Source organism: Bison bison, unplaced genomic scaffold (genome assembly GCF_000754665.1).
Source record: "Bison bison bison isolate TAMUID 2011002044 unplaced genomic scaffold, Bison_UMD1.0 scf7180017864057, whole genome shotgun sequence".
Lineage (NCBI taxonomy): Eukaryota > Metazoa > Chordata > Mammalia > Artiodactyla > Bovidae > Bison > Bison bison.
Window position 1 is genome coordinate 3,016,487 of NW_011494629.1, and position 12,768 is coordinate 3,029,254.

General features: G+C 44.9%; 1 protein-coding gene across 1 annotated transcript in view; it reads left to right on the forward strand.

The window, feature by feature from the left end:
- Nucleotides 1–12,768, forward strand: part of BICD2 (bicaudal D homolog 2 (Drosophila)) — a 55,002-nt gene that overhangs the window by 21,970 nt on the left and 20,264 nt on the right. The window contains exon 2 of the mRNA XM_010835980.1: nucleotides 11,271–11,483. Coding sequence (XP_010834282.1) covers nucleotides 11,271–11,483 — 213 coding nt within the window. The remainder of the gene's footprint in view (nucleotides 1–11,270; nucleotides 11,484–12,768) is intronic.

Genomic DNA, 12,768 nt, shown 5'->3' on the forward strand with positions numbered 1-12,768 from the left:
CCAGGCAGGTTAGGGAGAGGCAGATGGAGCCTTTTGCCTGGAAAGTCCATGAACTCCCTATAGACACCAGACTCTCAGTCTGCGTTAGTTTCTGACCCTAGTGTAGGCCATGAAGGCTGCTAGCTGTGTGGACCTCACATCCATGGACTCGTGGCAGAGGCCCCAGCATCATGCTAGCCTGCTTCAGCTTTCCCGTTTAGCTCTGTTCCAAGACAGCTTTAGTAGCAGAACGAGACTTGGACCAAACATGGGCCACAGGGCTACATCGTGCTGCCCTCCATTCTTCTCATCAGGTGGTCAGAGGAAGCCTGTTATCTGTAATTGTTACTTCTGCTTCTTTGTCCTGCGTCTATCTCTGAATCTGGGCCTTGTCGGGGTAGTGCGGGCCTGAGTATCTGGTGGAGACTTGGACCTGGTCCTGGATAGCATAGCATGGGGCCAGGGGTTGTTGGGCATCTCAGCGTGTTGACGCTAGTCAGAAGTGCTGGCTCTGGAGGCGTTGGTTCCTCTTGAGGCAGGAGGGGGGATACCTGTCCACTGGTGTGTCCCAGCCTCTAGTGGAAGCAAAGATTTGGCTTGTTGCTTGAATGTCCTCATGGGAGTCTCATCCCTGCCCCGACACCACCCTCATAAATGGTCCCCTAGTTGCCTCGCTCCCGGCACGACCCTAGTTGAAACTGCAGCTCAGGGGCCCTGCACCTGTTCTGTCCCCTCTGTGTCCTACTCTTTGGATGCTTGTGTTCTGAACCATGCCGCCCTCAACATACTGAGGTGGGTGGCTGCACTGGGCAGCAAGAAGGGCTGACCCAGAGCCAGAACTTTGCGACAGGAACTCATCCTGTCTTGTCTCTGAGGCCTCCTGCAGAGAGACTTCAGGCCTTGAGGACGGGAGGGTCAGGGTGACCCAGGTCTCATTTACCCAAGTGTACAGGTGCCCTGATCCCTGAGCTCTCACCGCTGTTCCCACTCCACAGAAGCTAGGTGGTCTGCCAGGTCACTTGGGGGAAGCCCCCAGACCTGACTCCCATCCCCACCCAGCTCCTCTGCTCCCCACTCTGAGTCTCCTAGCTGCCCCCTTCTCAGAAAGCAGCTCTTGATGCTTGCCTGAGAGCCTGGGACCTCCTGCCTGGCATGTGCTCACACTACTTCCTGAGCTGTGACCTCTCTTCCCACCAGGTTTGGCTTTGAAATCTGCCTCTGGAGGCCTCCAACTTCACTTCCTGGCCTGAAGCTTGCCCTGGGCACCCTTCCCATTTGGCACATGTAACCTCCCCCACTATGTTTGCTTCTGGCTCCAAGTGTCCACGTGAGTGCGGATGTACTTGAAGCAAGGCCAGGCATGACCTCACATCTGTATTCACTGGACCTTGGAAGATACACAGCAGTGGGGAGGGTGTGGTCTGCAATCCTGTGTCGAAACAGCGTTAGCCTGCTTACAGCTGGCGCAGCCCTGTGGGGACATCACAAAGGCACTGCCACTGCCACCTCAGAGCCCATACAGGCACCCTGTGATCCAGGAGGTCAGTGGTCAGGGAATATCGTGGGCAGGCCTGGGGTGGAGACCAAAACTGGGTCCCCAAGCTGCCCGGGAACTTGTGAGGCCCTCCAGAAAGCACCAGCCTGGGAGGTTTGTGGAGAGGCAAAGACAAGCATATCCACAGCTGGACACTGCAGTCAGATGGTACATTTAGCTGCTCTGAGGACCTCCTGGGTTGAGGGGGCAGGTTTTGAGATAGACTCAAGCCACATAGGATGTTATGAGGTGTGTAAGGATGCTTTGGTCAGAAGAAAGACAGGTGGGCTGAGTGACCAGGGGCATAGATTGTCTCCACCTCTCCAGCCCTCAGCTTCCTGGCCTGTGAGCTGGGGCAGTGAGCACAAGGGTGAGGTCTCCAGGTTGAATGCTTCAGAAACATCCAAGTTGTTTTCTTAGCTTTATTGAAGTATAAGTGAAATACAATAAATTGAATATATTTAAAGTATTCAAGTTTTCCCTGGTGGCTCAGTGGTAAAGAAATTTGCCTGCTAATGCAAGAGACAGAGGTTCAGCCCCTGGTCCAGGAAGATCCGACGTACCACATAGCAACTAAGCCTGTGTACCACAACTCTTGAATCTGTGCTCTAGACAAGTTTTCATATGGGTGCATACTCATGAAGTAGACAGTGTAATTGAAATAATGACGGTATTCGTCATCCCCACATGTTTCCTCATCCCTATTTGTAATTTCTTTCCTCCTCATCTGCAGGCAACGATGATATATACATTTGTTTGCATTTTCTAGTTTTACATAAATGGAATCATACAACACATACTGTATTTTTGGTGTGAGAGGTGTCTGTGTTAATGTGTGTATCAATAGCTGTCCCTTTTGTATTCCGTTGTGCGGCTATACCACGTTTTAAAAAAAATCTACTTTCCTATTGATGGTCATTGGGCTGTTTTGAGTTTGTTTTGTTTTGGTTGTTACAGATACATAGATTACTGTATGTATCTATACAAAGATACATACTTGGATTTCTCTTGGGTAAATACCTAAGAGTGGATGGCTGTGCCATAGGTCAGATATATGCTTAACTTTTTAAGAATCTGCCAGATTCTTTGCCAAGATGGTTGTACCATTTACATTCCCCATCAGCAGTGTAGGAGAACTCTAATTGCTTCCCACTCATCCAGTCTTGGTAGGTAGGATCAGACATTTTAATCTTCAGTATTCTAGTAGATATGTTGTGGTTAACTCATTTAATTATTATTTGCATTTCCCTTGAGATAAGTCCTGGGTGTTCATTGGAAGGACTGATATTGAAGCTGAAACTCCAATACTTTGGCCACCTGATGCGAAGAGCTGACTCATTGGAAAAGACCCTGTGCTGGGAAAGATTGAGGGCAGGAGGAGAAGGGGACGACAGAGGATGAGATGGTTGGATGGCATCACCGACTCGATGGACATGAGTTTGGGTGAACTCCAGGAATTGGTGATGGACAGGGAGGCCTGGCGAGCTGCAGTTCATGGGGTTGCAAAGAGTCGGACATGACTGAGCGACTGAACTGAACTGTCACTTAATATGTTCAGCACCTTTTCATATGATTCTTTCTCATACGTGTATCTTCTCAGGTGATGTATTTGTTCAGTTCTTCTGCCCATTTTTTAAAATTAATTTTCATTGAAGTATAGTTGTTTGCCAATTTTTTTTGAAAGAAAAATCAGTTACATTTTTAAACATCAGAGTTTATTGTATAGTTTATTAAGTACTTTTGTCACAAGTGGCTTAAATAAATCTGGTTAGTATTTGGGATGTAACATTTTTTAATGAGTAGAGGAATATAGGACTATTAGGACAAATCTCCCTGTCATGAGATTTGTGACCCACTCATTTATCAGCAGCCCCTCAGATATGCAGATGACACCACCCTTATGGCAGAAAGTGAAGAGGAACTAAAAAGCCTCTTGTTGAAAGAGGAGAGTGAAAAAGTTGGCTTAAAGCTCAACATTCAGAAAAGTAAGATCATGGCATCTGGTCCCATCACTTCATGGGAAATAGATGGGGAAACAGTGGAAACAGTCAGACTTTATTTTTATGGGCTCCAAAATCACTGCAGATGGTGACTGCAGCCATGAGATTAAAGGACGCCTACTCCTTGGAAGGAAAGTTATGACCAGCCTAGACAGCATATTAAAAAGCAAAGACATTACTTTGCCAACGAAGGTCCATCTAGTCAAAGCTATGGTTTTTCCAATGGTCATGTATGGATGTGAGAGTTGGACTGTGAAGAAAGCTGGGCACCGAAGAATTGATGCTTTTGAACTGTGGTGTTGGAGAAGACTCTTGAGAGTCCCTTGGACTGCAAGGAGATCCAACCAGTCCATTCTAAAGGAGATCAGTCCTGGGTGTTCATTGGAAGGACTGATGCTGAAGATGAAACTCCATTACTTTGGCCACCTCATTCGAAGAGTTGACTCATTGGAAAAGACCCTGATTCTGGGAGGGATTGATGGCAGGAAGAGAAGGGGACGACAGAGGATGAGATGGTTGGATGGCATCACTGACTCGATGGGCATGAGTTTGAGTGAACTCTGGGAGTTGGTGATGGACAGGGAGGCCTGGCGTGCTGCGATTCATGGGGTCACAAAAAGTCGGACATGACTGAGTGACTGAACTGAACTGAACTGAACATGGTATTCTTCTGTCATGTTAAGACAAGAAGAGGCATAAACTTTCTGTTGCCCAATTTTAATTGGATTATTTTTCTTACTGAGCTTATATTCCAGATCTGAGTCCTTAATAAAAAAGATGTGTGATTTGCAAACACTTTTTCCCAGTCTATCACGTCATTCTCTTACCTTGTCTAACAGCATAAGCTTATAGTTTTGGAGTCCAGATTACCAGTTTCTCCTTCTGTAGGTCATGTCCAAAGTCACAGACATTTTCTTTTGTTTTCCCCTGGAAATCTTATACTTTTAATGTTTAAACCTATGATCTGTTTTAAATTAATTTTCCTGTATGTTGTAAGGTATGGGTGGTAGTTCATTTTTTAATATAAGGATATTCATTTACTTCAGCACCATGTATTGAAAGATTATCCCTTCTCCACCAAATTGCCTTTGTACCTTTGTCAAGTCAGTTGGCCGTACATAAGAGTCTATTTCTGGATTCTCTATTCTGTTCAGTACCTCTGTTTGTCTGTCTTTATGCTGGTAGTATGCCCGGTATTTTGGTCATCTGATGTGAACCACCGACTCACTGGAAAAGTCCTTGATGCTGGGAAAGATTGAGGGCAGAAGGAGAAGAGGGCATTAGAGGATGAGATGGCAGGATGGCATCACCAATACAATGGACATGAACTTTGGCAAACTTCAGCAAATGTTGAGGGACAGGGAGGTCTGGCATGCTGCAGTCCATGAGGTCACAAAGAGTTGGACACGACTGGGTGACTGAACAACAGCAATATTCTCTTAATTACTATAGCTTTATAATGTTGAAATCAGCTAGTTAGTCCTCCTGCTTTGTTTTTCTTTTTCAAAGTGATTATGATTGTTCTAGGTCCCTTAGCTTTCCATACAAATTTTAGAATGAGATGGTCAATTTCCACCAGAAAGAGAAATGCTGGAATTTTGATTGTCATCATGATGAATTAAAAGATCCATTTGTGGAGAATTAATATCTTAACAATATTGAGTCTTTTGGCCCATGAATAAATATATCTCTATTTTTTAATTTCTCTCAGCAGTATTCTGTGGCTTTTAATGTATAGGTCTTGTATATCTTCTGTCAGACTTAAGTATAAACATTTAATACAGTTGATGCTGTTGTAAGTAGTGTTTAAATTTTTTTCATTTTCTGATTGTTTAGTCCTAAACAAATACAGAAATAAGATTTGATTTTTATATAGTAATCTTGTGTCTTGCAGCCTAGCCGATCTCACTTATTAGTTCTAGTAACTTTGTAGATTTCTTTGGATTTTCTATACAGACTATTGTGTGATGTCTAAGTAAAGATGGTTTTACTTCTTCCTTTCCAGGCTAGGTCCCTTTGATTTTTCTTATTTCATGGCACTGTAGGCTGAGAACTTAAAAAGTGCAGTGTTGACCAGAGCAAGGTGACTGTTTTTCATCATTAAATAATGTTAGCTGACAGATGTTTAGAAGATGTCATCAGGTTGAGGGTGCTCCCTTCTGTTTGCTGAGACTGCTTACAGGGATGAATGTTGAATTTTGTCAGATTTTCCTGCAGCTTTTGAGATGATCCCATAGATTTTTTTTTGTCTTAATATACTCAAGTACATTTATTTTTTTTCTTCTAATGATTGTCAGTCAATATTACATTCTTTGGATAAGCCCCTCTGTATCATAATTCCTTACCCTTTTTATATATTGGTGGATTTTTATACTGTCTTTGGTTTAAAGCTGGTCTCATAAAGTCAAGTGGGAAGTTTTCCTTGCTTTTCAGTTTTCTGGATGAATCTGTGTATGTTGGATTTATGTCTTTCTTAAACGTTTGGTAGAATTCATCAGTGAAGCCCAGAATGTTCTCTCTGTGGTTTTAAACTACAAATTCACTTGCCTTAGTAGATTTGGGACTATTCAGGTTATCCATTTCTTCTTGAGTGGGCTTTGGTAATTTTTATCTTTCAAGGAATTTTTCCATTTCATCTGTCATATTTATTGGCATCAAACTATTCATGATATCCCTTATTCTTCTTAATACCTGTGGTGCTCCCTCCACCTACCCCTACCTCAGTTATTCTGGATATAAGTGTATCCATTTGATTAACGTTTTTTAAAGAACTTGCTTTTGATTTATCTATTTTTTTTTTCTATTTCATTGATTTCTACTCTGATCCTTATTATTTCTGTTTTTTCCTTTGAATTTCATATGCTCCTTGTTTCTTGTTTCTGCTTTTACTTTTTTACTGAGGAGAAACATATGGAGCACAAATCATAAGCGTGAACTTTCACATGCTGAACACGCCTACATTATGAGCACCCAGATCAAGAATCGACACATCTTCAGCTCCAGAAGCCTCTTTCAAGGGCCCTCCCCCAACCCAAGGGACCACTGCCTCTTTACCAGCTGAGTTGTGTATATAAACGGAATCATACAGTATATCTCTTGTGTCTGACTTCTTTCACCCAATGTTGTATGAGATTCGTCTATGTTGTTTAAATAACAGCAATTTACTCATTTTCATTTCTGTGTAGTATTTGTAATGTGACTATATCATAATTTTTCCTTCTGTTGACAGAACTTGGGAACTTTCTGGCTTGAGTCTTTTTGTAAATGATGCTCCTATAAACATGCAGGGTCGTGGAACAGATGTGTGCTTAGTGTTAGTAGATAATAGTTTTCCTGAGTGGTTGTGCCAGTTACGCTCCCGCTATCAGAAGATCAGAGTTCATGAGGGTTTCAGGCAGGGTGTACACAATATGTGTTCCAGACACCATCGTGCTGTCCAGTGTTGGTTGAGCTGCTGAGTGAGTGAATACACAAGCACACAGCTGAAAGGAGAGGCAGTTCTCACTGGGGTTGGCTCAGCTCTAATCAGATACCATGTGGGCCCAAGACTAGCCAAATACAAGAAACAGCTCCTTCCTTAAGTAACACACAGCCTATAAGGAGGGTTTAAAACCATGCTCCAGTGGGGTTTATAGGGTCTGTGTTCAGTACAGAACTTGTGTCGGGGAGGTGAGAAACACGGTAGCCCTCAGGCAGGACTTGAAGGCCTTCATCCCTTGGCCTGTAGAATGCCCAGAGACCATTGGGCAAAGGCCTGGAGGAGTGTTGTCTGGAGAAAACTATGGCATGGTGAGCTGGGGTGAGCATGGGTTTCTTAACAGCTGTGTACATGGGGCTAAGCTCTTAGCCTTGTGAGCCTCAGTCTTCTTATCTCTTAAAAGGGCTTAGCCTCACAGGGCTTTTAGCTGCACCATGAGCTTTGTGCCCAATACCTGGTGTAATTTTTAAGATGGAAGCTGAGGTTATTGATTAGATTGGTAGTTTTTTTTTTTAAACATAGTCATTTAATGCTATAAATATTCTACTAAGTCCTTGCCATAATGGCATCCCGCCAATTCTCATACTCATTTCATTTTCATGTAGTTAAAAATACTTCGTTTCACTTTGGGTTTCTTCTTTGATGTGTTGGTTAGTTGCCAGACATTTAGGGATTTTCTAGAAATCTTTCCATTATTGATTTCTTATTTAATTTCCTGTGGTCAAAACAAATCTTTGTATGGCCGGAATCCTTCTGGGGTGTGTTTCGTTCACCCAGCGTATGGTCTGTCTGGGTAAATGTTCCATGTGTCCTTGTAAAGAATGAATGTGCTGCTGCTGTTGGGCTGGAGATTCTAGACATGCCAGTTAGATCAGGCTAGTTAATTGTGCGGTTCATGTCTACTGTGTCCTTATTGATGTCCTGTCTACTTGTCCTATGAAATATTGAGAGGAATAATGAGAGTTGGGTGTTGAACTCTCCCAACTATAATTTTGGATTTGTCTTATTTTTGTTTGTAGTTCTACCAGTTTTTTATTCATATATTTTGAAGCTCTGTTATTAAGTGCATAAATGTTTAGAATTGTAAGGTTCTCTTTGTGACTTAGACTAATTATTATGAAATGATCCTCTTTGTCTCTGATGATATTCTTTGCATTGAAAAATATATAAAAGATATATAAAATACCTACTTTATCTGATATTAATAGAGACATTCCAGCTTTCTTTTGAGGAGTGTTAGTGTGCTTTATCTTCTTCCATGCTTTAACTTAAAACAACTGTAACAGTTTATTAGTATAATTCAATGTACTGTACAATTCACTCAAAATGTACAATTCATTGGCTTTTAGTATATTCAGAGTTGTGCATCTGTCTCCTCAACTAATTTTAGAATATTTTCATTAGCCCCAAAAGATACCTCTTTAACTGTCACCCCCTGCAACCTCCCAACTCCACCCCCTGCCATGGGCAACCATTCGTATGCTTTCGATCTCTAGATTTGCCTGTTTTGGATATTTCATATGCATGGAATCATACAATATGTGGCCCTTTGCGACTTGCTCTTTTCACATAGCAGAATATTTTCAAGGTTCATGTATGTTGTTCCATGTGTCAGTAATTCATTTCTTTTTATTACCAAATAATACTCCATTGTATGTGTAGACAGTTTTATTTATCCCTTCATCAGTTGGTGGCCATTTGTTTTTTTTCTGCTTACTGGCTATTATGAAGATTTGTGTACAAGTTTTTGTGTGAATGTATATTATCATTTTTCTCAAGTCTGTACCTAGGAGTGAAATTGCAGAATCATATGGTGATTCTGTGTTTGACTCTCTGAGGATCTACCAGGCTGTTTTCCACAATACCATTTTATATTCCCACTAGCAGTGGGTTCAGTTTTTCCATACCTTCACCAGCACTTGTTATTTTCCTTTAAAAAAATTTTTGATTATACCCATCCTAGTGGGTGTGAGGCGCTATCTTCTTGTGATTTTGACTTTCATTTTCGTATCGACTGATGGTGAGTGTCTTTTAATAAGCTGATTGGCCATTTTTAAAAATCTTTGGAGACATGTATTCAGGTCCATTGTCCATTTTTTAAATTGTTTTGTTTATCTTTTTATTGTTGAGTTATAGGAGTTCTTTATATGTTCTGGATACTAGACGCTTACCAAATACAAAAATTTGAAAATATTTTCTACTATTGTGTAGGTTGTCTTTTCATGTGATAGTATGCTTTGATACACAGATTTAGAATTTTGATGAAGTACAGTTTATCTGTTTTTTTCTTATGTTACTTGTGCTTTTGGTGCCACAAGGAAGATCCCGTTGGCAACAAGGTCATGAGGATTTACCCACATTTTCTTTTGAGAGTTGTAGTTTTAGGTCTTCCATTTAGATCTCTCATCTATTTTGAGTTAATTGTTATATATGATGTAAGAAAGGGATTCAACTTCATTCTTTTGCGTGTGGGTTTCTATCGGTTCTAGCACAATTTATTGAAAACCTCTTCCTTTTTTTCTTTTTTTTGCCCCCCTAATTACTATTTGTTTGCTTAGCTGCACCAGGACTTAGTTGAGGCATGCAGAATCTTCATTCTTTGTTGTGGCATGCAGGATCGTTAGTTGTGGCATGCAAACTGGTAGTTGGGATTGCCACCCAGGATGTGGCAGGTCCTGCCTAGACACGGATTTGTGCTTTGGTTTTTCCCTGGGACAAGGATGGAGGAAGTAGAGAACAGCAACAGAAATCAGAGAGAGAGAGCTGAGCTGACTTGATTTAAAAAGGAACCTGTGTCTTCACAGAGCAAGTTGTCAGTGGCTGGGAGCAGATGAACAAGGCCCACTCTTGGGAGGGAGAGCAGTTACCCTGACCTGACCCTACCCTACTTTATTCAGATAGAGAATCAAGTCGCTTTCTACATTTTTATTTTTTATATTACACATAGTCCTGCTCATATACATATGAGCTTTGCTTATATACATAGCTTTGTATGTTTTCCCAATTGTTTTCTTAGACTGGATTTCTAGACTTCATATTAAATAATAAATTAATGAAAATGTTTGTATTTCTCTCAAGAAATAAAGGCATCATTTTCCTTGCTCTTTAGTAGCCCTCTCTCTTTTGTTTTCCTTCTGTGAGCCAGGAGCCCTGTAAAGAGACAGGGTCTCCCCTTCAGAGGTCCGTGTGGGGTGGCCAGTGAGGACCAGGGTAAAGAGACAGGGTCTCCCCCTCAGAGGTCTGTGTGGGGTGGCCAGTGAGGACCAGGGTAAAGAGACAGGGTCTCCCCCTCAGAGGTCTGCATGGGGTGGCCACTGAGGACCAGGGTAAAGAGACAAGGTCTCCCCCTCAGAGGTCTGCGTGGGGTGGCCAGTGAGGACCAGGGTAAAGAGACAGGGTCTCCCCCTCAGAGGTCCGCGTGGGGTGGCCAGTGAGGACGGGGTCCCTGGGGAGGATGCACACTAGAGGCCTATGTGGGCTGTGTCCTGGCTACTGTGATGACGCAGGGTGGGAGGGAAAGAGAAGCAAAGGTGCTCGCTTGGGGCTGTGACACCTGGATGAACAGGGCATGATGGTGCGTCCAAGCTGGCCGGGACCTGGGGCATGGACTTGGGCAGACCAGCACCAGTTCTGGTTGTACTTGCTCATGGGGGCTACTCCCTGAGCCACTGCAAGATCCTTTGCTTTTAGAGCCCAAAGCCCTTGCTGGGTCTGGGGGTGGTGGGTCCTCTCCCCTCGGGTATTTTCAGCTCTGTGCCCAGGTCCTGGGCAGGTGGGCAGGGTCTCCCAATTAGGACACATGTGGGGATCAGTTGGCACAAGCTTCACTTGTACCGGGCTTGGGCTCTCTCACCTTCTCAGGCCTCCCCTGGTATAGGTGTCTTCCAGGATGAGTGAATCAGGATCAATCAAGGGAAGGGCACTGCCTGAACCTTGGTTTCCATATCTGGAGGAGAACCTCAGACCCACCCTAGTGCTGGGGGCTTCCCTGCTGGGACCCAGGACAGGGGTCTGTTTGCTGATGGGGGCCACACTGGCAGAGACGGTGGCTGGGACCTCCTATCCCTGCCTTGTCCCAGTTCCTCCAGCCACTCCCACCATCCTATCCTACCAGGGCTCCTCATTAGCCCCACCCCCAGATTTTCTGTAACTTCATAGCCCTCATGTCGCACTTAGGTATCTTGCTTCTCCTGTGGGAAAAGTCCCCCCACTTTCCTCTGCATGTCTGGCCACAGGATTGCCTCCAGGCTCTCTCTCAAGAGCATCTCATCCTCTACAGGCATTTGGACAGGCCCACACGAACCATAAGAAGGTGGCTGCAGATGGCGAGAGCCGAGAGGAAAGTCTGATCCAGGAGTCAGCTTCCAAGGAGCAGTACTATGTACGCAAGGTGCTAGAGCTGCAGACAGAGCTGAAGCAGCTGCGCAACGTGCTTGCCAACACGCAGTCGGAGAATGAGCGTCTGGCCTCAGTGGCTCAGGAGCTGAAGGAGGTAACCAGTGAAACTGGGGCCGTTTGCTTGACTCTAGGTGGGTGGTGGGAAAACAAGTAAGTGCTCCCTGGCAGGGGGCGGGGGTCAGGGCCACCCACAGATTGTTTTACCCCAACTTCTTGTGGTCCATGGTGGTCCAGAAAGGTCTGGGGATGGCAGGGTCCCATCTCTGCACTTGGGGTGATGTGTGTCCTGGGTTCCTCATGTGAGCAGTGTAATTATAGTGTCTACCTCCCAGCTTGGGACAATAAGTCAGAGGGAGGCCACTACAAACAGCTCTGAGGATCAGTTTGGCCCCTAACAGGGGCCTGGCCGTCAGAGGCCTGGGCAGATGGAGGGGAAGGGCAGCCAGTACCCTCTGAGAGAGGTGGGAGGCTGGGCCAGTGTTCCCAAGGTGGGGTGGGGCGGCAGCAGCAGGGGAGCAGGCATGACCAGACGTCTACCTGAGCTGTAGTCCTGGCCGTGGCTTTAGGGTACCCTACTGTCAGAATCTCCAAGTTCTCATCAGGAAGGGCCTTGTTAACCTCTGTTCTCCATAGGGGTGGGGAGGGGTTGACCAGAACAGCAGATGGTTCTGAGTGGTGGTCAGCTCTGAGGTTGACACCTCCGATGGGATGGTATATGGCAATCAGGGTTCCACAGGGGTGGGAGGGACACTGGCAAGGTTTGGGACAGAGCCCAGGAACTGGCAGCAGTGGGAAGTGGTCATCCATCCTGGTTTGGGATCAGAGGTCACCAAGACTTGTGGGCTGGGGAGGAACTTGGCTTGAATCCAGGAGAAGTGCACGATCTCATATCTTCACACGGGAGCTCTCTGGTTAGGGTGGGGAGAAGGGACTATCAGAGCTGTAGATTTGACCACCTAAGGGGGAGGCTAGCCTCATGGCCAGCTACGAGCCCTTTTCTAAAAGAGTCAATGCAGATGCTCTCCCCAGCCCAGACTCATTCTGCAGCTTCCCTCTTCCTCAGAGGAGTGGCAGGGGACTTGCTGACTACTGGCTTTGGCGCCAGGAAATGAACTAAGCCAGTCCCACATGCTGCTATTGAAGAACTGGTCTGGTGGGGTCAGGTTTCCTGCCATTCCTGTTAGTGCTTCTGGAGGAAGCCTTCGACTCCCCACCCCCATACATCCTCAGTACATTTTCTCCTGAGGCCCTGCCTGTGTGCCCCTGATCACTGTCAGGCAGGCACTATGGAGCCATGCCAGGTTCTTGGTTGGAGTGGAGGCTCTCCGTCACCGCCTACTCAGACTAGAGCCCTGGTCAGTGTCCCCACCATTGCTGGC